We start from the raw sequence: 27,113 nt of genomic DNA on the forward strand, positions 1-27,113 counted from the left end.
TAATTTACCATCTTCAGTAAAAATCGTGCCTAAGTAACTGAAATGTTTAACTTGTTCCACAGGTTCTCCATTCACAACACAGTTGACATTTTCAATGATTTTTGAAAATTCTCATTGTCTTTGTCTTTTTATTGCTGACCTTCATACCATATCTATTACAACAGCTATTCAATTTAGTTAGAGAATCTTGCAGACTTGTAGCGGATTTATTTAGAAGTGTAACATCATCTGCATAAAGCAAAGAGCAGACATTAACATCTCCAATTTTGATATCATGTTTAATACCACTTTCCTTCATAATGTGATCCATATAGATAATGAATAACAGAGGGGAAAATGTACATCCTTGTCTCACACCAGATTTAAGATTAAACCATCTTCCTGTGAACTCCTGTGAAGTATTGCTTGATATAATGCCCCATTGACACCATATAACTGTAGCGTATTGAATAGCTTTTCTCTTGGCACCTTGTTATATGCCTTTTCCAAATCGACAAAACTTAAATACAGATCTTTGTTATATTCCCATGCTTTCTCCACTATTTGTCGTAAAGTGAAGATCTGATCCTGACAGCCTCTATTTGGCTTGAATCCAGCTTGTTCTTCACCCAGCTTTTCTTCCACAATTCTTCTCAACTGGTTCTCAAGTATACTTGCATAGATCTTGCCAGGAACACTCAGTAGTGAAATACCTCTGTAATTTTCACATTCAGTTTTATTTCCCTTTTTATATATGGGTACTATGAGAGCTCTACTCCAATCATCGGGAATTCGTCCCTCTGTCCAGGCCTTCTGAACTATGCAGTGCAGCCACTGTAAGACTTTTATACCACCATACTTCAGCATTTCTAGTCATCTACTCCTGCTGCCTTTTCACATTTCAAGCTTTTGATGACTTTTTCTACTTCAAGTATGGATATGTATTCCTGACTGCATGCCTGGTCAGTGTTTTTTACCACTGTGCTATTAATCATTGCTTGTTTCATTTAGCAGTTTTTCAAAGTAATTACTCCATACTTCAAGGATATCTTTTTCTCCCATTTTCATTTCACCTTTATCATTTCTAACTCCTTTTACAGCACTCTTTCCCCCATTCTTAAGCTTCTGCAACAACCTACAGAATATTTTGCCACCTTCTTGATATTTATTTTCTATATTCTTGCCAAAATCCTTCCATGGCTTTTGTTTAGCTAGTTTTACACAGTGTTTAGCTTTCTTACATTTGTCTTTATATTCTCTAAGAGCACAAGCTGACTTATTTGCCAGGAACTTTTGATATGCTTTCTTCTTTTCCTTCACTGCCTCTTTAACTTCCTTTGTCCACCATGGAGTTCTGATTTTTCTATCTTTGCAGACAACTTCACCACATGCCTCTCTAGCTGAATCAATCAGGGCTTTCTTCAAGGCTTGCCACTGAATCTCCAAGGTTTGATTCCTGTTCTCAAACTCTTTCACTTTTTCTTCAATAATCTTTGTGTATTTCAATCTACAGTTAATATTTTAGAGCTGCTCAACTTTTATTTGCTTTAAAACCTTCTTACATGTTATTCTTTTCAATATGAAATTCAATTTTATCCTGCTCAAGACTAAATAGTGATCACTTCCAATTTCAAATCCTCTGTACACTCTGGTGTCCTGCACCAGGGAGAAAACATCACTATCAACAATAACATAATCAATGAGACTTTGATTATGCACATTTTTATGTTGGAACATGGTGTTAGTAATAACCAGTCCATGTCCTGAGCAGAAATCCAACAGACATTTGCCATTATTATTAGCTTTGCTCTTTTCTCCAAATTTTCCCAAAATATTTTTGTATATCTCACAATCATTTCCTACTCTGCTATTTAGATCCCCAACAAGGACCAACTTTTCCTTTTTCATTGTGTCAGTTGCTTTTCCTAAAGCCTCAAAAAATTCCTCCACTTCTACCTTAGTAGAACCTTCTGTGTGGCACAAATAAGTCTCATTGTCCAGTTCCCCATTCTCATATTTGCCCACATTACTCTACTTGAGACTGACTGCCATTCAAGAAGATTAGCCTCGTTTTTTGTGTTGAATACTATGGCTACTCCTTCTTTTCCTTGATTGTCATTGCCTGAATATAACATTTTGTATTTATTGCTCAAAAAGATCTTGCCAGTTTTTGTCTTTTTTGTTTCAGTCACCCCTATTATGTCGATCTGGTACTTATCTAATTCCTCAGCTAGCTCCATTTCTTTGCCATTCAGGCTTCTTATGTTGATAGTACCGATCTTTATCTCTGGTGATGTTGAGTTGGGGTGTGTTTTCAGATTTGTTTCAGTAGCTGACTTTCGCTGTTCGCCTTGGCGAAAACAAGGGGGGCCTTGTTTAACCGGGCTACTCCCCAGCCGGCATGAAATTTTGTCATGTTGTACCATCATTTTTTATTTTGGTTTAACCAATAAGAATACAATTTGGTCAGCTAGATCCCAAATTGGTAGCCTATCCTCGTTCGTTCAGTATCCAAGTAGATACCCAACAGGGTGCACCACGAGAAGGTGAGGATTGGACATTAGGTCAGAAGCCCCGGTCGGTTCTCCGCATTCCTTTAAAGGCTATATCGAGGTCTCTTCTCAGTTATACAGCTTTGACCCTTAAGCACCCCAAAATGTGTCCCCTAAATTTCAGATCCTTATCCACTATCACCTCCAGATCTCTTATTTCTTCCACCTCCAACAATATATCCTCACCGAGCATAAATTCTGCATCCTCTCTTTGTTTTCCAAATTTTAAAGCCTTTCATTTTGCAACATTTAACTCGCATCTCCATTTCGGTGCCCAATCACTCAATTTATTCAAGTCTTCTTGTAGGGCCACAACATCTTCACTATTCTTCATAGTTCCTCCCAACTTTGCATCATCTGCAAACACTGAATATCTCCATCCAAATCTTCACCTATATCGTTAATATACAAGTTAAACAGTAATATGCGAGTTAGTTTAGGAAAAAAGTAAGGATTTAGCAATTTGTGGAGTTCCATAATGTCAGTTGGAATCGACCAGTTGATCATGTAAAGATATTTAGTTGATCATCAAGAAGACATTCATATATTCTTCTTAAGACAGCAATTATCAAGAACACACTGTTAAAAATTTATGTGGTAGAATTCAAAGCAAGATGCTGCTGCTTCTACTCTAATAACATTACAAAAAGTACATCCCTTCTTAGAAATAATTTTGCTTGAAGGACTCCACTTAATGGATTTGCAATTCATGTATTGATATATGTGATGTATGCAACCCTGTTCCACTCCCACTATTCAGTGTTTGTGAAAAGATAAGACGCACACGTACCAGTTAGTAGTAGTGCAAGCAGTAATGCAAACACACAGTAACTTGTTTTCCATTTTCCAATGATGGATATTTATTGGAGAAGTAGATCTTGTGTAAGAATTTGATAGAATACCATTGTTCTAGATAAACATTTGCTGAGGGGAAGAGGCCAATAATGATAATGACATTTACTAAGTGGAGTAACAAACATTGCCAAGAATTTGCATCAAAGAAATGGGAAGAAATCTTATGTATTGAAAGCAGTCACAGGTTTTTAGTGCAACAGTGTTCTACATGGTTTTTTTTTTTTTTTTTGCACAGATATATTTCTCTGGTAAGAGTAGTTAAGCTGGCACTGTACTGTTCATGTTATTTCCATGGAAATACCTAGCTATCTAAAAGTAGATGGCCCATTTCCTCAGCCACAGATATAGAAATGAATCAAATAGTGATCATATATATACAATAAAACTTGCAAAATCATCATGCACAGTTTTTAAATTGCAGTTTAGAGCCAAAAAAATGCAATTTTTATTTATTTTATTCTCAAGATTGGATATAGAAAACATACCAGTAGTTGTGGCATAATTAATGAATATTATTATTACACCCTCCATGGAGTCAACAGACTCATCGTGGGAGTCTGTTGACTCACACGATGAGTCATTCATGTTGTCATTCAACTGACAACATGTTTATCATATAGAATCTTAAAATCCTTAACACTTCTGGCATTAACATATTCTGAAAGAAAAGACTGAACATTGAAAGTTTTTTTTCAAACTTTACAATGTGGCAAGTCATCTGTTTGCTTTTTGCTTTGTTGTTGTTAAATTCATTCAACTTATGATAAATATATTTAATATATATTCAACCTTTTCAGACTTCATTGTTTTCAAGATCTTATGGAAGATTACATTTGAGGTCTTCGTCTTCCTGCCATGGATTTTAGACCAGGTGGCTTGTTCCGGTCTCATGTAATCACTGTCTTGGTCTTCTAGTTCTTCTTTTCCCATTTCTCATAAATGAATTAATTTATTGGACATTTTTGCATGCAGAATGAGAGTACGTTGCACTATTTTCTCTCTCTTTTTTTTTTTTTTTTTAAAGCTGCCATAGTACAATTGGAAGAACAGTGGAACATTGCGCCCTTCGATTGGAAATGACCTGGGTTCGATTGTCATCATGACAAAGGGAATACTTATATGAGCTTTTTCGGTTGAAGGTGAGTTGGCCAATTTCATATGATGGTAGCAAGGTTTTTTTCTCCCAGAAACTCCAGTTTTTCATCCTGCATACAGACAAATCAGCCTTCAGAACACATGCAATTTACAGACAAAAAATGTTGTTGGTGATGATGGGCGATAGATGGCATTGATAGTAGTGGTGTTGTAGTTGGAGAATTAAGTAGTAGTGGAGAGGATGAAATGTATTTAGCAAAGTAGTGTGCCCTCCCACAATGAGTCCTTGGACTCACTTGGAGGTGTCATGTAATAATAATAATAATAATAATTTTGTATCCATATAGTATTTTGTGGCAGTCTGCTATCATCTATTCAATTTAGATGTTCTAACCATTTGTATTTAATATCTCAATGTAACAATTCACATTTTAATAGATTCGTGGCAAAGGTTTGGACATTCCGCTAATACTTAAAGATTTCAACTTGATCAAATGGATTGGAGCCAACAGTTTTCGTACTTCTCATTATCCATATGCAGAGGAGATAATGGAGCAAGCTGATGCTCAGGGAATTGTAGTAATTGATGAATGCCCAGCTGTCGGATTGAAGTAAGTGGCATTTGTTTTTATTAGTTTTGAAATAATGACTAAAAAATAAATTTAAATATAATTTTCAAAACAATTTAGTCTTCTGTAAACCACTTCAACAGTTTCTTTTCAAGAAGCAGTAAAATTTCTTCCTTTAGAATTAACTCTTCTGTGGAGCTTTTGCACTTTGCAAGTCATTACTAATGATATCTTTGACATTTGACCATTATGCATGTCTGCTTGTACTCTGCAAGCGTGCATCCCCTTGAATGAGTTTGTCATGTGCAGCATGTGATCATAGAATATTTTATTGCCCTCTTCCCCCCCATTGTAGTGTTACTGACAATATATTGTTATATTGAATGAGACAATTCAAAACACTCAAGATTGGTGCTTTCTGATTAAATGGGAAAAAACAAAACAAACAAATATCTAATAGATAAAAATGCAGAATAGTGAAAATTTGGTGGGTGAGAAAAAAATAAGTTTAGTGTACATTTCTGGTTATATTATGACTTCTGGGATTGGTGCTTTGCCCTACTCCTAAATATATTTGTGATTCATTTGAACTGGAAGAGGGGGAAAATATCATATTCTTCAAGAAATCATTGGCAAGCAGATGTGACCAGAATTTTTTAATGTTTTCCAATAGAAAAGTCATAGTAATGTGAATACAGTGGATTCAAGTTCATTGGTCTACAACCTCTTTCTCATCTGTCAGGTGATAGGTTATGTCCCCTATGAACAAATCTTTGCCATCTGGCTCTGTCTCTGCCCATTTCTGTCATCTTTATGAAGCTCTGTAATTGTGACTTTTTCTTAAAAGACTATAGCTAAGTTCTTTTTGGTTTCCCATTTGATTTTTGTTTTCTATGTTTAACCTTAGATATCAAGGTTATGTTTAAAACAACAAAATTACATGATAACTACAGTAATAAACGTTAATGAAATCACAGATATTTCATACTGAAAATAACAGTACCTCATCAGCATTTTGGAAAAAAAATATCAAATCAAAGAACAGGAATACAATATACACACAACAATCAGTTTACCAATTAAAAAAATGGTTGGCACATGCTAAAATTAATAAATAATATTAAAACTACTTTTGATATTTACATAATGGGAATCTCCCAAACTTTTGAGAGAGAGACTCACACACAATCATTCTGATTCAGATTAAGCATTTTGAAAATGAACTTGCCACTTACCTACACCTACACATGCAATTCACCATAGAAAAAGAAAATACCAGTAGTTTACTATTCTTGGACATCTGTCTTGCTCGCACAGCCTCTAGTACTTTTGTTAACCAGTGTTTATCAGAAACTTAACTTTATTGACAAGATACATTCATAAAAATCTGCTCATTATACTTCCCAAAAAATTGGTGTTAGCAAGTCATCAATTAATAGAGCCCATAATATGTGCTTCTCTCAAGCTTACAACAAGAACTTCACACTACCAAAATTAAATATCAATTAAATGGTTACAGCCCTCATGAAATCCAACAGATAATTGACTCCTAAATTCCAACACCTAAGGATTCAACAGATTGCAGAGTTTCAGTCCCTTATATTTCTGATATCTCTGAACATATTAGTAGAATTCTGAAGAAGTATAATCTTAATCCAACATTTTTCCTATCAACAAAATTTTTTGTCTCTTACCATCAAAGAGCAGACAGGCCATTCTGTGGTAAAAAGAATTAATGAACATCAGTGCTACATAGAACACATAAAACCTCAGCATAGCACTGACCACTAAACTCAGTATCCTGTGCTAGGAAGCTTGTCTTCTCCACAGAAGTAGTTTTAAATATGAATGCCTTTTACATTGGCCTAACCTGAATCGGAATGGTTTACTCACTCTCTCAAAAGTTTGGGAGATCTTCATTTTATGTAAACACCAAAAATAGTTTTAATATTAATTTCTAGCATGCTGCAACTATTTTTAATTGGTAAACTGATTGTTGCATGTTGGAAACAACAAGTTCTTTGATTTGCTTGTTGTTTCCACATACTGATGTACTGTTATTTTCAGCATGAAATATTTGTGTGCTTTCATTAAAGTTTATTATTATGTGACACCTCCAAGGAGTCCATGGACTCATTGAGGGAGCCTTTTGTGAAGGCTTTTACATTGGCCTAACCTGAATCGAAATGATTTACTCTCTCTCACTCTCTCAAAAGTTTGGGAAATCTTCATTTTATTTAAACACCAAAAATAGTTTTAATATTAATTTCTAGCATGCTGCAACTATTTTTAATTGTAAACTGATTGTTGCATGTTGGAAACAACAAGTTCTTTGATTTGCTTGTTGTTTCCACATACTGATGTACTGTTATTTTCAGCATGAAATATTTGTGTGCTTTCATTAAAGTTTATTATTACGTGACACTTCCAAGGAGTCCATGGACTCATTGAGGGAGCCTTTTGTGAAGGCTTTTACATTGGCCTAACCTGAATCGGAATGATTTACTCTCTCTCACTCTCTCAAAAGTTTGGGAAATCTTCATTTTATGTAAACACCAAAAATAGTTTTAGCCCTCCCTCAATGAGTCCTTGGACTTATTGAGGGAAGGCTCCTACTCTACAGCTCTTTCTCTGCAACTCAATCCACCAACTGCAATGAACAACAACTACACGAATGCCATCTACCGCCAACCACCACCACTAGTATTTTCACAGACAATCACAAGCATCCGTTCCCATGGTGGGATTCGAACCTGCAGCCTTTTGGCCGGAGAGCAGAAATGCTAACCACTTGGCCAACCAAGCCAGCTCTGGTTATGGTGTAACTTTGTTATTTTATAGTTATGTGTCCACATACTGATGTACTGTTATTTTCAGTATGAAATATTTGCTTTCATTAAAGTTTATTACTCTGGTTATGGTGTAATTTTGTTATTTTATAGTTATGCCACAGGTATTTAAAGAAAAGGCTATGTTTAGTAATCTCTAAAAAGACCTTCTCTGTAGGTGTTCAAACCATCTAAATTATTGTTTAAGAATTATATTGGTGATATTTTCTCTGTGGTTTAGTTCATGTTTGACTTACTCATTCGTTTTGTGCTCTAATCAGTGAGTCTTATTTTTCTTAATAAATTTCATTTCGAATGCTCTGATTTTCTGTATTTCTTTCTGATTGAGTCTCCACTTCTCAGCACCATATGTTTCCATAGCTATAATAATGGTTTTATAGAGTTTTTTTAGTTTGAGGCTTTTTGAAATGAATGCTGTCCCCTATCAAATTAGTTTCTCATGTTTTGTTTAATCATATTAGACCATCCTCCATGAAGTCTGTAATTTACTGTTTCTGTGTTGTCAAGGTTATGAGTAATGAGACTGCCATGTTATATAAATTTCTTTATCTGTTAAGTATGTGATTTCCTAAGTTTATTGAAATTTTTACTCATCTCCTCCTGTTTTCATTGTTTTTATTTTGCATAATTGATTTTCATTCTGCAAGTTTTGTGCTCTTCATTTACAATTTTTGTGCTCTAGATTCTTCAAGAATAATAATATACTCTGCATATTTACTGTGATTGATATTTTTGCCATTTATATGTAAATTTGGCTTTTTGGCTATGATTTTGCAAGTTTCTTCAAGATAGATAGTAAATAAATTGAATGAGAGCAGGCAACCCTGCATGACTTATTTTATTAAATTTGACAATTGCTTGGGCATCTTTTTCATAATTCATAAAGGTTTGTATTTCAGAATGTAACATTATAGATTTTAAGATGTTTAGCATTTTGTTCCTATCAATGTAATCAAATGCATAAAGTCAATAAAATTGCAATATATAAGTAAGTTGTATTCCTAGTATTTTTCATCCATGCTATTAACTGTAACAATATGGTCTATAGTAGATCTTTTAGGTCTGAAGTCCTCTTGATATTCTGTTATTTTATTCATTAAAGTTTTGGATCCAATTTTGTGTAATAGAAAAATTATGGTAATAATAATCTTCACACACATTCAATAATGTCTGTGAAGATGTTGTAGCTATGACTTAGCAGCATTGTGGGTCTATAATTTTAACATCTCTGTTTATCTCCCCTTTTTTGAAAATTGGTATTATGATGCCTGTCTTCTTGTCATCTGGTATTTTCCCCAGTATATAGTATTTGGTTAAAAATTTCAAGTAGGAAATTGATGGCCTATGATTTCATATTTTCAGTACTGTAGGGAGTTCATCACCACCAGGCCATATTGGGAACTGTAATTTGACTAAATTAAGCAAATGTCCCAGTTACACAAAGTTGCATGTCAATAGTTTAAAAGATGTATGTACACAAGACAAAATACCAGTTCAGACAAGTTTTTCATTATTGTATAGCAAAATTACTGACTTACAGATAAACAGTTGGCTTTAACTAAAGTAAAATATTTGCTATAAAAATAATTTCATTTATATACATATTAAACATGTATGCAGTTCTTAGCATGTTAAGTATAGTCTCTTTTTTGATTGACTACATTTAAACAAAATCAGTACAGGTATCTAGTTCAGATATAGCATTGCCTTCCTGCTTGAAATAGTCATAAGCCAGTAATTCTTGTAGCAAGGCTTATACATTGGTCATACATAACTGGTAATTGACTTAAGGAATTTACAAATATTGAAGGTATTCATTAAAGTTCATCATCAAATTCCTGCCATGTACCCTAAAGGGGTGTACAGGATATGATAGTACTACATGAAAAATTTACATCATTACTATCTTCCTATCTACAATTTCCTTCCAAATCAGTCTGTTACTTGTCAAGACTCCAACATTATCAGATCTTATATTTCTATCGTCTAAGGCACTTTGTACCGTATCAATCCACCTATATCTTGGGCTTCCTCTGGGTCTTTTTCTTGCCAACCTGGCAGAGAACACCTGTTTTACTAATCTTTCCTCGCCCATTCTGTTTAAGTGACCATACCACCTGAGATTATTTCTGCTAATGCATTCCTAGATGCTGACAGTGTCAAGTTCTTTCCTAATAGCCTCGTTTTTAATATGATATTGCTATTGATGCCATCTGTTCATGCCTCTAATCTTTCTCAGGACTCTCATATCTGCAGTCTCCAGTCTTTGGTTAAGTGCTTTACTTCTGACCCAGCTATCAGATCCATAAGTTAAAACTGGTTTGAGCACTGTCTTGTATACAGCTAATTTAGTGTTCTGACTAATTTCTCTCTTATTCCATATGAATTTACTATTCAATTGACTTCCTACCATACCAGCTTTGTTGATTCTGTTGTCTATTTCCATATTTAATTTACCATCTTCACTAAAAATCGTGCCTAAGTAGCTGAAATGTTTTACTTGTTCCACAGGTTCTCCATGCACAATGCAGTTGACATTTTCAACAATTCTACCTATTTTCATTGTCTTTGTCTTTTTATTGCTGACCTTCATATCATATCTATTACAACAGTTATTCAATTTAGTCAGGGAATCTTGCAAACTTGTAGCGGATTTATTTAGAAGTATAACATCCTCACATGAAGCAAAGCGCTGACATTAACATCTCCAATTCTGAAATCATGTTTAATACCACTTTCCTTCATAATGTGATCCATATAAATAATGAATAACAGAGGGGATAATGTACATCCTTGTCTCACACCATTTAACATTAAACCATCTTCCTGTACTTCCTTCAATTCTAACTGCTGACTTACAACTCAAATAAAGACTAAGTATTGCTTGATATAATGCCCCATTGACACCATATAACTGTAGCGTATTGAATAGATTCTCTCTTGGCACCTTGTCGTATGCTTTTTCCAGATCGACAAAACTTAAATACAGATCTTTGTTATATTCCCATGATTTCTCGACTATTTGTTGTAAAGTGAAGATCTGATCCTGACAGCCTCTATTTGGCCTGAATCCAGCTTGTTCTTCACCAAGCTTTTCTTCCACAATTCTTCTCAACCGTTTCTCAAGTATACTGGCATAAATCTTGCCAGGAACATTCAGTAGGGAAATACCTCTGTAATTCTCACATTCAGTTTTATTTCCCTTTTTATATATGGGTATTATTAGAGCTCTACTCCAATCATCGGGAATTCGTCCCTCAGTCCAGGCTTTCTGAACTATGCAGTGCAGCTGCTGTAAGACTTTTATACCACCATACTTCAGCATTTCCAGTCGACTATCATCTATTCCTCATGCCTTTCCACATTTCAAGCCTTTGATGGCTTTTTTTCCTACTTCAAGTATGGATATGTATTCCTGACTGTATGCCTGTTGAGTGTTTTTTACCATTGTGCTATCACTGCTTGTTTAATTTAGCAATTTTTTGAAGTAATTACTCCATACTTCAAGGATATCTTTTTCTCCCGTTTTCATGTCACCTTTATCATCTCTAACTCCTTTTACAGCACTCTTTTCTCCATTTCTAAGCTTCTTCAACAACCTCCAGAATATCTTGCCACCTTCTTGATGTTTATTTTGTATGTTCTTACCAAAGTCCTCCCATGACTTTTGTTTAGCTAGTTTCACACAGTGTTTCGCTTTCTTACATTTGTCTCTGTATTCTCTAAGAGCATAAGCTGACTTATTTGCCAGGAACTTTTGATATGCTTTCTTCTTTTCCTTCACTGCCTCTTTAACTTCCTGTGTCCACAATGGAGTTCTATCCTTGCAGACAACCTCACCACATGTCTCTCTGACTGAATCAATCAGGGTTTTCTTCAAGGCTTGCCACTGAATCTCCACGGTTGGGTTCCTGTTCTCAAACTCTTTCATTTTTTCTTCAATAAGCTTTGTGTATTTTAGTGTACAGTTCACATCTGAGAGCTCGTCAACTTTTATTCATTTTAAAACTTTCTTACATTTTATTCTTTTTACTACGAAATACAATTTTATCCTGCTCAAGACTAAATAGTGATCACTTCCAATTTCAAATCCTCTGTACACTCTGGTGTCATGCACCAGGGAGAAAACATCACTATCTACAATAACATAGTCAATGAGACTTTTCTTATTCCTTGCTTCTTCTCTCCATGTGAATTTGTGCATATTTTTATGTTGGAACATGGTGTTAGTAATAACCATTCCATGTCCTGAGCAGAAATCCAACATGTATTTGCCATTATTATTAGCTTTGTTCTTTTCTCCAAATTTTCCCAAAAATTTTTGTATGTCTGACAATCACTTCCTACTCTGCTATTTAGATCCCCAACAAGGACTAACTTTTCCTTTTTCATTGTGTTAGTAGCTTTTGCTAGAGCCTCAAAAAATTCTTCCACTTCTACCTTAGTAGAGCCTTCTGTGAGACCATAGGCACAAATAAGTCTCATTGTCCAGTTCCCCATTCTGATATTTGCCACATCACTCTACTTGAGACTGCCTACCATTCAAGAAGATGAGCCTCGTATTTAGTGTTGAATACTATGGCTACTCCTTCTTTTCCTTGATTGTCATTTCCTGAATATAACATTTTGTATTTATTGCTCAGAAAGATCTCGCCAGTTTTCGTCTTTTTTGTTTCAGTCACCTCTATTATGTCGATCTGGTACTTATCTAATTCCTCAGCTAGCTCCATTTCTTTGCCATTCAGGCTTCTTATGTTGATAGTACCGATCTTCAACTCTGGTGATATTGAGTTGGGGTGTGCTTTCAGATTTGTTCCAGTAGCTAACTTTTTGCTGTTCGCCCTGGTTCCCTGGCAAAAACAACGGGATCCTTGTTTAACTGGGTGACGCCTCAGCTGGCATGAAATTTTGTCATGTTGTACCATCATTTTGTATATTGGTTTAAGCCAATAAGAATACAATTTGGTCAGCTAAATCCCAAATTCCTAGCTCATCCTCATTCGTTCAGTATCCAGGTAGATACCCAACAGGCTGCACCACGAGAAGGTGAGGATTGGACATTAGGTCAGAAGCCCTGGTCGGTTCTCTGCATTCCTTTAAAGGCTATGCGGAGGGCTCTTCTCAGTTATACAGCTTTGACCCTTAAGCACCCCTTCTTTAAAGGTTCATTTAATTAATATCCATTTTTATGCATTGTAAATTCCTTAAGTCAATTACCAGTAACATAAACCAGTAATAATTTTCTAGCATCCTGGATAGCTTGTTCAAGCTTAGGAGTGTCATCCTCATCGCTTTCGTGTTCTTGTAGTGTCATCTGATATTTACTTCATTTTTCTCCACAACTTCATCCTGGTTGCAAACTCTTTATAGTTATGTGGTTCACATTTAATGTGATGAATTTTCACTGTTGGCCATATCTGGCATATCCATAATTGAATTTTCAAGAGATTAACTTTTACACTGACCTCCTTAGCAGTTGTCATGAACCAGTAAAATTTTTCTCAATTTCCATCATAATTCTATGTCCCAACACATAATTCTTAAAAAAAAAAAAAAAAAAAAAAAAAAAAAACGGATGTCATCCATTCATTTTCATTGACATGTACTAAACTGGTAAATTCTCCATTCTAATCCATTTAAAGGATCAATGCCTGGCCATTTTCCCAATAGTTTACAGTTTTAATTTTTCTAACATATTTGAAAAGCTAAATGATATTACACAATTGCATTTATACTGTTGCTTTCAGTGATCCAACAATGTAGCATGTTTGCAAACAGAATTGCCTGATGTGGCACAGTGAATTTGCTCTGTTTCATAAGTATTGTAGATGTCATCAGTACTAAATTTTTGAAGCAAGATTACATTATCTTTCTCACAGTTCATGTGGTAGAGGTTACTGGCCAACACAATTAAATGCCATTGTGTCCCAAATAAATTGAAGCAAATTCTTGTTACCTACTCATTTGTTTTTTTGTTCTTCCAGACTTGTCCCAATAAAACAGCTGTTCCAATCAACCAGTGGGCCAGTTAACTAGAATCTACTGTAGTATGTTAAGCAGATAACCACTGCTTAACTAGATATGTTCGTATACATGTGTTTTTAAGGTAGGAAAAAAAAGGGGGGGGGCATCTGAAATGTGAGAATGCAGCTGGAGTACATGATATTCTCTAATATAAATGCTCTGATATAGACATATTAAAAGTTATACAGTGAGTATGCTGCATAATTCAGAAGGCTAGATCAGAATGTTGAATATGGGATGCTTGGAGATCTCCCTTAGTATCCATCAGTAAAAAGGCAAACATACTTCAGAAGAGGCTAAGAAAAAATTGTATAAAAAACACTTGAACTGATTTCAGGTCAAATGCATTGTCACAATCATACATGTAATTACAATATAAATTATGTAATTTGTTTTAAAGTAATCATCTGATTACTTTAAAACAAACAGCCAAAAAATGGGAATATATCAATAATCTATATTTAAGTTCTGTAGTTCTTTAAGAGATACATGCTTTTTAGTCAATGGGACATTATACAAAGTAATAGTCTATATTTAGGTTGCAAGTCAGCAATTAGAATTGAATGAAAGGATGATAATTTGATGTAATAGCATGTAATCTTATTTTACACATGATAGCTCCACTCTTAACTATCATGTATGTGGATCACATTATGAAGGAAAGTAGTATTAAACGTGACATCAAAATCAGATTTAATTAATTTTATATTCCTAAATAAATTATATTAAATATATTAACAACAATAATAATAATAAATTATATTCCTAAATAAATATAATTCCTAAATAAGTGCAAACCTTCAGGATTTTTTTAACTAAATTGATTAACTTCTGTAAAAAATTTTGTGTGAAAAGAAAATCAGCAAATAAAAGGATAAAAACTAATGAAAGTAGGCAGTAACATGGGAAAACATTCTCAATGTAGAACCTATAGAACAAGTAAAATGTTTCGGCTATATAGTGACAAATTTTTAGTGAAGATAGTAAATGAAATATGAACAGCAACAATAGAATAGGCAAAACTATTATGACTGGAAGCCAGTTGAATATATTTATATGAAATAAGAGAGAAATTAGCCAGAACAATATTCTTGCACCATACAAAACGGTGTGCAAATCAGTTGTAAAATAATAAATTATGGATCTCAGAGTTGGGTCAGAAATAAAATAGTTAAACCAGTGGTTCTTAAACAGTGTTCCACAAGCTGGTTACAGCTGTTCTGCCAGTGAAAGATGTCACATGACAGTTCTGAGTGTAATTGGCTACTGTGATCTTAACAACTGATGACTGCTATGCACATTAACTTCAAAACAAATAGAATATCGCCATGTGTTTGCAGGTTTTTTTGGTTTATAGTTTATTTGGCACAAAAACTACAAAGGTCATACTGTGCCATACTAAAAGTTACAACATTAGCATTTAAAGAAAATTGTAAACAATACGTCTGTACAAGAATCTAGTTTCACAAAGCAGCATCTCTAGGTAAACAGAACTGCTGCAGAGGGCACAGCAACACACAAGGTCAGAGGTTATTACAGTAGTGCAAAAATAGTTAACAATATAAGTTAATACATAATATATGAAACACTAAACCAAGGTTGCAGTATCTACATATATGTAAAATTATAATAGATGCCTTTATAGCAGTACAAAAATAGGCAAAAAGGGATTATTATTCAATGTGCATGGATGAAAATTAAATTTAGCAATGCAGTAGAAACAGAATTTAGAATACATATAAACAGAATTACTAGAAAGTACACAAATAGGTAAGATGTCCTACAGCACTACATGATTATTCAAAAAATAAAGTAGTAAATAAGATGCATACACAAAATGTATGTTAAGTGATGCAGTATCTACATATAAACAAAATTACTGCAGAGGTTTCAGCAGTAATTTTGTTAACATATAACTATAATAACTATGACGTATAATAACTATAGGTTAACATGTATATACAAAACAAGTCAAGGAAAGCAGTGTCTACATCTAGTAAGATTACAACAAACATTATTATACTAATGCTTAAAGAGTCAGAAAGGAATTATTATACAGCATTGATGCATAAAATTTAAGTTTAGCATTATGGTATTTACATATTAACAAAATTATAGCAAGGTGATACAAGATCAAAGCCCATGGTAATACATAATTGGTCAGATTTAACCTAATGAATAATATATATGTATAAAAGTTAAGTTAAGCAAAAAAAAAAAAGTATTTACATATAAACAAATTTACAGTCAAATGTGTTTGTACAAATTAATTCTTTCTAAAAAATTAAAAACATGATGCAATTTGCCTGAGTCTGCTAGCATTTCCCTGAGTATATATGGCTTGATTAGATAGGTGAAAATTTCATTCCTCTCTCGTGTAAATTTTTGACATTCTACCAGAATATGATGAATAGTGAGATGTGTGTTGCATTTCTCACATATGGGAGGGTCATCAGCTCTCAGTAATTGAGAATGGGTAAGGTGACTGTGACCTATGCAGAGCCTAGCAAGGACAACCTCCTCCCTTCTCTTTGTACGTTGACTAGAATGCCAGTGTTTAATTTCAGGTTTAATGTTATATAATTTGTTTGTTGATGTTTCTTGCAATGTTAACTCCCACTGAGCAATTAGCTTTGATCTTATAAGTTGTCTGTAGTCTGTATATGGAACTGTCAAATAGTATGTGGAGAAGATATGGGCTGATTTAGCAGCTGCATCTGCAGTCTCATTTCCTTTGATTCCGATGTGGCTGGGAATCCAGCAGAACTGAATATCGAAATTAAGGATTTTCATTTTGTGAAGCAGGTGTAGCACTTCATAAAGTACTGGATGAGGGTTATACATAGGAGAGGATGTATAACCCTCATCTTAAAGAGCTCAATGAGTCTGTATAAATTATACACTTTTGGTAGCAGTTTTCTTTTATATGCACAAGTGCAAGCTGAATGGCATGTAACTCTGCTGTATAATTACTGCAGTCTGGTGGGATCTGATTTGAGATCATAATGTCAGGAAACACAGCAGCACAGCCAACAGAGGTGTTAGTTCTTGAACCATCAGTATAGATGGGTAAGAAATCAGCATGTGCTGCTCTGTGTGCATTAAACAATTGCAGGTAAATGGGGCATAAGATTTCTGTAGCTGACAAAGTGAGAGGTTGCAGGGTGGTGTGCAAACCTGCCATGGAGGAATGCTTATGTTTAGTGTAGCTAATGTTGTCAACATTTATACTAACAGCTTGCACAGTTTCTTTAATATGCATACCAAAAGGATGTATAGCAGTTTGATTTGTGTGATATTGAGCTTCCCAATGCAGAGAGAAGATACTATTCCATGTAGGGTGATCTGGGAGAGATTTTATTTTTAGGGTGTAATTAAGAGACAACTGTTTCCGTCGAAGTGATAGAGCCGGCTCATTTGCTTCTACATAGAGACTTGGAGTGGGTGAGATGCGAAAGGCACCAGTAGCTATCAGTATACCCTGATGATGGATGGAATCCAACCATCGTAGGTTACTCTGTCTTGCCGAACCATAGACTTGGGACCATAATCCAGCTTTGAACGTATAAACCGATTTGAACGTATAAATTCGATCAGCACCCCACCCACTAGAGGATAGAGTACGAAGGAGGTTCAAAGTTCTTTTGCACTTTTCTCTTAGTTGACGAATGTGCTAGAAATGTGAGTTTTCTGTCAAAGATGAGTCCCAAGAACTTGGTTTCTGTAGTTACTGGAATAACAGTAGGTCCCATTCTTAGTTCAGGATCTGGGTGATGAGTGCGTTTTCGACAGAAGTGTACACAGACACTTTTTTCTGTTGAAAACCTAACCCCATTATTAAGAGCCCACAGAGAGACATGATCAATTGCTTGCTGAAGTTGTCTTTCAATTACCCTCATGTTATGTGAGTGACAGTAAATTGTGAAATCATCAACATATAGAGCATTGTCTATAGTGGGAGGAAGCTGTTCAATGATTGAGTTGATTTTAATAGCAAAAAGGGTTACACTTAAGACAGAGCCTTGGGGAACACCTTGTTCTTGAAGATATGGTCGAGATAGCATACTTCCCACTCTGACTTGGAAAGTTCGCCTGGACAGAAAGTTTTTAATAAATATAGAGAGATGTCCTTTGAGACCTCCCTATAGGAGGTCATATTGGAAAGAAGACTTTCCAATATTGTGTATTGGAAAGAAGACTGTTGCTTTCTAAATACCAGAGAAGTCTGGCATTAATCATTTTCTCTTATCTTACAAAGACAGCTGGTCAGAGCAATGGGTCGATAATCATTTGCTTGTGTTGGATCTTTTCCTGGTTTTGGGATTACAATGACAATTGACTTATGCCAAGAATTTGGAAACTCTTCCTCTGCAAGTATTCTATTGTACAATAAGAGAAGAAGATCCATAGAAGATGATGGTAGATATTTTATCATTTCATAATGGATGTCATCAGGTCCTACTGCACTAGGGTGAGATTGTAGGAGAGCTCTTTTTCTTCCTTGACAAATGGCTGATTATATGGCTGAAGAATATTGGTAGAAAAATTAAGCCTTTGTTTCTCTTGCTGCTCTTTCAGTATTAAAAATTCCGGAGAATATGAAGCTGTTGCTGAGATTTTAGCAAAAGTTTCTCCCAAAGTATCTGCAATAGCTTTAGGATAAGCAAGAACACTTCCATTATAGTCTAAGGTGGACAAACAGTGTGTACTATATCTGCCTTTCATTTTTCCGGATTTTATCCCATACAATTTTTGGACTGGTCATTTGATTAATTGACGTAGTAAATTGGATCCATGATTGTTTTTGACTCTGACGTCTTACGTAACGTGCTTTGGCTCGAGCAAGCTTGAAAGGTATTAAATTTGATGTGGTGGGGTGTCTACGAAATATGCTCCATGATCTGTGTTGATCTTTTTTAGCTACCTGACATTCTGGGTTCCACCAAGGATTTGGATAGACTGGAAATCGAGATGATGTTTTTAAGATGGAGGTTGTTGCTGCCTGGACAATGCATTCCGTTATATATTTTACAGCTTCATTGACATGTGTTTGACTGATGGCATCAGCATTAATTTTGCAAGATGAGAGAAAGTGTTCCAGTCAGAATGGTCCATTTTCCATATAGGTATCTGTGTGGGTGAATATGGTTCCTGTGAAGACATTGCACAAAGAACAGGAAAGTGATCACTTCCATATATGTTCTCTTCAATGTCCCACATGAGCAGTGGAACAGATTGTAAGATCAATTGCAGAATATGAGCGGGTAGGCATATGGAAGAAAGTATTGAGTTTATTATTTAGAAGGGAAAGGTTATTATCATCAAGAATTTTTTCAATGATTCGACCTCATCTATTAGTGTTGGCACTACCCCATAGAGTATTGTGACCGTTAAAGTCGCCCATCAAAAGTATGGGTTCAGGCAGTTGCGAGATAAGGTTATCAAGATCAATTTCATTTAACTCAGCATTTGGTGGTAAATAAATTGAACATACTGTAATAAGGAATCCCACAGAGAAGCGAATTGCTACCGCTTCCAGAGAAGTATTAAATTGGACCTGATGGAAAGGAGTATGACTGCCTACTAGGATAGCTACTCCTCCATGAGCAGGACCATCTCCAGTTCTATCCTTACGTACAACAGTGAAATTCCTAAAGGTACGGTCCGCATTGGGTCTTAGTAAGTTTCCTGTAGACAGAAACAGAAAGGTTTGTTTCTGCAACATCTTGATATCGTCAATATTCTGGCAGATCCCACGACAGTTCCATTGTAAAAATTTTCCTATTGTTTTAATTTTATTGACTAGTCTGGTTTTTGAGAGGTTGAGGGTTTACCTTTGTCAGATTTATATTTATCCACTATTTTAGGGAAGTATTGGATGGCTAGTGTCCATCTCTTCCTCTGGTAGAGTGTTCAAAACATCAAATGTGTTAAGGTCAGTTGGTATGCTTAGTTTGCTTTCAGTGGGTATGGGTATCGAGGTGTCCATTTTTTCTGTGCGAGAGTCTGGTAGTTTATCTTTGAGTGAAGTCTCCACCATAATTTTTTTGACAGATGAGTTTTCATTGAATGGGATCATTTTTGAAGTTGTCTCTGGAGTAAGGCCATAGGTCTTGTGATTAATGCGCTCAACAGAGAAGCACTTGCGATCGTTAAGTTCAGGTATGGTGAAATTATCAAAACGTGGAATAGACATACATGAGTTGCTGTTGGCACTTTTTTAATTTTTCCTTTTTCAGCATAAGAGGATCGTAGAACAGGTGTAATGGTGGCTAGCTTTCTTTTTGCATCCTGATATGTTATGTTCTGTTTTAATTTTTTGTATCTCTTTTTGATCTTTCCATTTCTGACATGCACGAGAGTATGCTGGATGATCTCCCTGACAGTTGACACATTTAGCTTTTTTTTCACAGCAAGATTTATTTTCATGTTCTTTACTACCACATCAGGCACAGGTAGTAGAACCACGACAGGCAGTTTGTGCAAGTCTGTATCTTTGACATTTAAAGCATCTCAGCGGGTTAGGGATGTACATTCTAACAGGACAGCTGATACTGTGCTTTTACAGATGTCGGAGGCCTAGGTGTATCAAAAGTAAGAATGATGTTCTTGGTTGAAACCAGGCGACCATCCCTGCGTATCAGGATGTGCCTCACACCCATCACTCCTTGACTGGAATTGAGTGTTCTGTGAGGTGTTACTGCAATTTGTATTCCACCCATTGTCATTTCTCTCAGTAGTTTCTCAGAATGTTGTTTGAACATTGTTTCCACGAGGATATCACCAGAACGCAATTTCTTGACAGTTTTGGGAGGTCCTGCCAGTCCTTCTAAACCTTTTTGGATAAAGAAGGGTGACATTTTCCCAATTGGTTTTTCACCTGTTGCATGAATGATTAAAAAGTTTGGTACATTTATATTAGTATCCGATATCTTTTGTTTCTTACTTCTGTTTCCATATGGTGTGTCTATATTATCAGTACTTGGTTGGGACTTTGTTAGGGTCCCTGAAACATTTGAGGCTGAAGAATTCATATATAAGGAATTTTTAATTTGGCGTCAGAGCTCCCCATCCACCATGGAGCCACACATGGACGCCCACTACCCGGCAAGCAAAGACTGCACCCAGGAGTGGAACGCCAGGGCTACCCTGGACGCTATACCAGCACTGCAGCAGGTCTAGGATTCCCAATCCCGGACCATGGGTTGAGAGACTTACTGTAACACTGTTGACTCTTGCAGGCAAGCCCACTAGCCGATTGATCCTGGCTGGGCCATCCAGGCCCACTTGTCTTTCCAAAGCAGGGGCCAAAGTAGTGCAAGACTACCAGGATCCCCCTTTCCGGATGTCCATGGGTTGCACCGCACGGCAAACATGGCGGCAGGGCGTTGGATCCCAGTGATGGTGGTCTGGAAAAAGGATAGTTAAAAAGACTCAGGAGAAGTAGAGCAAAAAATACAGGAAGAAAAGCAAAGAAAAAGAGGAAGAATGAAAAGGGCCAGTACCATCACTGGGAGGTTCCCCTCCACCACGAACAGGTGCCCCACATGGAGGGGGGGGGTGTTTGCAGGAGGGGCATCTCTTTGCAATCATTCAGTGATGTGTTTGGTTTGTGAGTTGTCTAACATCTTAGTAACACACAATGGATAAATTTATTATTAAATAAAAACGTGATTCTGAGGCAAATATTAATGATGCGGCAAGTCCAACTGGAAGTAGTAGTTATGACGTTCCTGCAAATATGTCTCATACGGAAGACAGAATTATATATAGTAAAATAAGAAAAATTGATAGACAATATTCAGATGAATATTTAAGTTTGCAGTTTTACATGGACCCGTGAGGAAGAATGTCATATTTCAGTGCCCTTGTATGCAGGGAAAAACTATCCAATAGCTCAATGGTTCCTGCTAAGTTGAAATGCCACTTTACTACGAAGCACACCAATCTTGCTTCAGAAACTAAAGATTATTTCAAGAGATGTATTTCTTTTTCAAAATATTTTACTTGTTTAATTGTTGAAAAGACTTAAAATTTCCAATAAGGCACAGCTTGCATCATATAGGGTAGCTGAATTAATTGTTGTAAAATTAAAACCATGTACTATAGCAGAGTCTCTTATTTTACCAGCATGTTGTGAAATAGTAAACATTGTTTGGTGCCGAAGCAAAAAAAAAAGGAAGTTATGAAAATTCTTCATTCGGATGATAAAATAAAATTAAAGATATATCAGATGATATTGAGAAAATGATTACCAATAAACTTTCCAAGCAACATTTTGCATTACAAATTGACGAGTCCACTGACATTAGCAGTAAGCTCATATACTAGGATTCGTTCATTGCATTAATGAAAACAAAATAGTGAATCAATTTCTATGCTGTAGATAACTTACTGAATATAAGAGTACAATAGGACAAGATATTTTTGACTATTATGTCTAATTAAAAAAATTTTAAAATTTCATTGGAGTTGTATGTAGGAATTTGTACGGATGGTGCTCCATCCATGGTAGGCTCTACTAAAGGATTTGTTAACCTCGCAAAGAAAATAAACCCAAATATTATATCTGTGCACTGTTTTTTTGCACATAGAATCCCTAGTTTCAAAAACATTACCAGCAATATTAAAACCTGTACTAGACCAGGTTATAAATATGGGAAATTACATCGTCACGACCTTTAAAAGCATTCTTTTTTTTAAAAAAAAAAAACGTTGCATATCTATGGAAGCCAAGTACAAATCTTTGCTTTTGCACACTGAAATAAGATGGTTATCCAGAGGTAAAGTGCTATTCAGAATTTTAGAACTTAAGAATGAATTATTGGCCTTTTTTTCAAAATGAAGGTATAGATGCTTTTGTAAAATGTCTTCAAAATTATATTTAGTGTGCTAAAATGGCATATTTAACCAATATTTTTAATTACTTAAATAGCATTAATACATTTTTCTAAGGGAAAAATTAAAATTTTTCCTTTGGATACTTGTTGCCTTAAGTATCACATTAAAATAAGTTCCATTTTTATAAAAGGCAAGTCCATGAATATTTTTATTATTAGTTTTATGACCCTAATGCTTTTGGTGTTCTCCAAATTTTTTTCTTATAATCAAAAGTGTTCCATGACTTCGAAAAGGTTAAGAACCACTGAGTTAAAGTACTAGATCACAGATAAGAGACATTGAGGAAAATTAAAGGGAGTGAATCATGTTAAAAATGAAGATACTAGAAAGCAGCTTGATATATTGGTATTCAAGAATGCTGATGATGTCAAATGGCTTTCCAATATCTTCTTCATTGCAAGAAGATTCATTTCAGGTAGTATGATCACTTAAATGGAATGGGAGAGGAAAGGCTACCACAATTCAAAAAGTAATGTAAACCTGACAAATAAGATTTATTTGGAAGCAAATTGTTCATAGGAAACTATTATAGTAATAATATACTACTCAACTGTATCCTATACAAAAGTTGTAAACAGAGCCTCCATAGCTCAGTCTATGGAGGCTCTTTTTAGACGAATATAGACTAAGTCCTTTGTTCAGAAAGACCTGGGTTTGATTCCCTTCAGTGATGTGAGGAATCTTTCTAGTCTATTTTGATGAAAGGTGAGTTAGCCAGTCTCGTATGGAGGTAGGGGGTTTTTTCACCTGGAAACTTGGTTTTTCATCCCCTCCCAGAACAGGCACACATCTACAGACATAGGATACACTGAGAGGCACGGGGCTAACCACTTTATCCTTGAGTTATGGTCATAAGAATAAAATCTTCAACACTGCAAAAGGTAAAAGAGGAAAAGGATTAAGAAGGTTGTAAACCATTGAATTTGTCATCCATGACAAATGTTTTCATATCAAAAGCAATCGTGTTTTTTATGTAGCATTTTTTGAAATATAGGTTTCATGAATAGAATTTAAGTAAATATACTCATTTAAACAATATTGAAGTACCCCATATTCTTTTTTCTCTTGGGATATGTGTACCACGAAGGAGATATGCGAATGTAGACATTGATCTAAAGTTTAAAAAGAGAGAGAGAGAGGTCCTTAAACTGCATTGAGACATCAATTTGATTATACTGAAATGCTTATGATTTTCAAAAGAGATTCATAATAGTTATCACCCAAAGATTTGACCACAATTTATTAGAGGAAAAAATATATATATATAATGAAAAAACATAAATCAAAAGAGATCTTTTTTTTTTTATAACTGTAAAAATTCAGCATGACTATCATTAGTTTTCTTTTTTGTATGTTTATTTATATCATGAATTAATTTTATCTCTTTCAGCAAATTTGATAATATACTGCTAAAGAAGCACACCAATTTGATATATGAAATGATAATGCGGGATAAAAACAGGCCGTCAGCAGTTATGTGGTCTGTAGCAAATGAGCCACGATCAGATAAATCTGAATCTGAATACTACTTTAAGTAAGTATATTTTTGCTGTAAGTTATACCTGTGGTAGTGTGGATGTAATTTAATTTGTGCTATATTAACCAAAAAAAAAAATTATCCATTTTTATTTGCTCTTCTTAATGCTTAACACAAATCATTGCATTCTTGTTATGTATCCTGAAAGAGTGTACAGGATACTATAATCTTAATACAACACGATTAAGTTTACATTATTTTGAATTTCCTACCAAGAATATACTCCAAATTAATCTGCCATTTGTCAGATCTTATATTTTGGTCTTCTACAGCAGAGCTTCTTAAACTTTTTCCACTCACGACCCCTTTTTGTCCGAGAAATTTTACGCGACCCCGGGTATATAGGTATATAAAATAGATATACCAATCAAACATTTACTGATAATAAATCATAAAGAAATTTATTTTAAAACAATTCTTCTATAATTTTACCATCTACTTTATAAAGAAAATAGTCTTAAATCTGAGCCAAGGTGTTTCTGGCAGTGTTCGTTGGTGTTATGTGGCACGACAGCATGTGCAGTGCAAAGTGCACGTGTTGTGTGTTCAGAACCAAAGCTGCAGTGCAGTAGCGCGATTCAACATGGACAAACGCTTCCAGAAATACCTCAGATTCATCATGCGCTCGAGTTTGAATTAATTTTTTGGTCGTTGCATGTTCAGAAACCTTTTACTGTTGCCAAATTTCGCGACCCCTACATTCAGTTATGCGACCCCAAATGGAGTTGCAAAACTGAATGCAGTTATGCAACAGTTTAAGAAGCTCTGTTCTGCAGCATTTCTAACTATATCTGACCACCTAGATCTTAGTCTTCCTATAAACGTTTTTTGTGCCATCTTGGCATCAAACACCTATTTTACTAACCTTTTCTCTTCCATTCTGTTTAAGTGACAATAATACCACCTTGAAGGGGGGGGGACCCCACCCCTACCAAGTGCGTCCCTCAGGTGGTGGATGAGGGAAGCCCAAACGGGCAGCTCCGAATAATGAATAAGGAGCCGTGGACCAAAGGTGCACTTCAGAACCATGGTCAGGAGAAGTGCTGTAGACCACTGTAAAGATGCCAGCAAGCAGAAGAAAAAAAAGGCCCCCAGTCCTGCGTGGCTCTTTGCAATCCCACTAAGGTGGTGGTGAGAAATCTGCAAGAGCAGGGGGTGCTAAGAATCCTGCAGAGGAAGGTAGACCACCATCTGGAAATTCGACCCTATTTATTGGTTCCTTCAACACTAGAACTCTGTCTTCTGAACCCCATATTGATTTCCTGCTTCAAGAACTGCAAAATGTAAAGTTTGATGTCCTTGCTATCTGTGAAACCCGAAGAAGCTCTGAATTAACAGCAAAATGGAACAATGGGCCAAATTTTCCTGGGAGCCTCAGATAACACTACAAGGGCTGGAGGAGTTGGCTTCATCATAAATGAAAAGCTAACTAAAAATATTATTTCTTGTACAATCCATTCTGAACAACTAGGAACACTAATATTAAAAATTGGAGAATCCATAACAATAAAAATAATAGTAGCCTACGCACCCACCTCAACAGCTGACAAAGAAGAAATAGAAAGTTTCTATGAATACCTACGAGAAACATTACTGAAAAAAAAAACATACACAACAGTGTGTGGAGATTTCAACGCAAAGATTGGTGCAGGATTTATTGAAGAAAAATACATTGGACCATGGGGGAAAGGGGAAAGAAATGAACGAGGTGAACTCCTGGCAGAATTTGTAGAAGCAGAAAGGCTGTACATTATAAATAGTTTCTTTAAAAAGAGAACTGGAAAAAGATGGACTTGGCAATCTCCAAATGGAGAGACAAATTAAATTGATTTCATCCTAACAGATTGCAAAAGAATAATAAAAAAATGTCGAAGTCATTGGGAAAACTTACTGCGACATTCATTCAGACCACCGTCCAATAAGAGCCACTCTCAAAATACATTAAAAAAATGAAGAACACATACGAGCACAGTCCAACCATAAAAAATGCTCAAAACAGATAAACCCAGAAGAATTTAGAAAAAAGGTGGAAGAAACCGACTGGAAATTAAAAAATGACATCGACAAAGATTTAACAAACTTTAACAATAAATTAATGAACTGCAAAGAAAAGAACCTCGTATGAACTTCCTCCTAAGACCAGGAAACGCCTATCAGCAAGAACAATAGAACTATTGAAGAAAAGAAGAATACCGAAAGATACAGGAAAAGATCGTCTAGAATATAAAATTATTTGTAAACAACTGAGGCAGAATATCAAAGACGACTATAACATATATAGAACAACAAAATTGCAGAAGCAGCTAGGCTCCGCAGTAGCCTAAAAAAAGTAGAAAAAGAAATAAATCTAAAGCAACCACTACCGTCAGCCTTCATAGACAATCAAGGAAACAGACACGCAAACAGAGGCGAAATGGAAAAAATAGTAAAATCGTTTTATGAGAACCTTTACGCATCTAAACAAGTAATCACAGCTCCAGTACCAGACGAAAATTGGGAAAATCTGAAAATACCATCTGTCCTACCTGAAGAAATAAAAATGGCTATCCACCATATGAAAAATGACCAATCACCAGGAATTGACGGTATAAAATCTGATGAATTAAAAATGAGTGGACAAATACTCCTCAAAGCTCTAGCAGAAAGGTTTACCCGTTATATACAATTAAGGAAAGTATCTACTGAATGGAAAACATCAAAGACCATAATTCTGCATAAAAAAAGGTAATAAAGAAGACATCAGTAACTACAG

General features: G+C 35.3%; 1 protein-coding gene across 1 annotated transcript in view; it reads left to right on the plus strand.

Moving 5' to 3' along the window:
* LOC150095656 (beta-glucuronidase-like) overlaps positions 1 to 27,113 on the plus strand; it is a 164,722-nt gene that overhangs the window by 80,318 nt on the left and 57,291 nt on the right. Inside the window, exons 7-8 of the mRNA XM_090409691.1 lie at positions 4,920 to 5,092; positions 24,215 to 24,358. Coding sequence (XP_090265817.1) covers positions 4,920 to 5,092; positions 24,215 to 24,358 — 317 coding nt within the window. The remainder of the gene's footprint in view (positions 1 to 4,919; positions 5,093 to 24,214; positions 24,359 to 27,113) is intronic.

Source organism: Typopeltis vanoorti, chromosome 20 (assembly GCF_054136105.1).
Source record: "Typopeltis vanoorti isolate ZY-2024b chromosome 20, IOZ_Tvanoo_1.0, whole genome shotgun sequence".
In the NCBI taxonomy this organism is placed as follows: domain Eukaryota; kingdom Metazoa; phylum Arthropoda; class Arachnida; order Uropygi; family Thelyphonidae; genus Typopeltis; species Typopeltis vanoorti.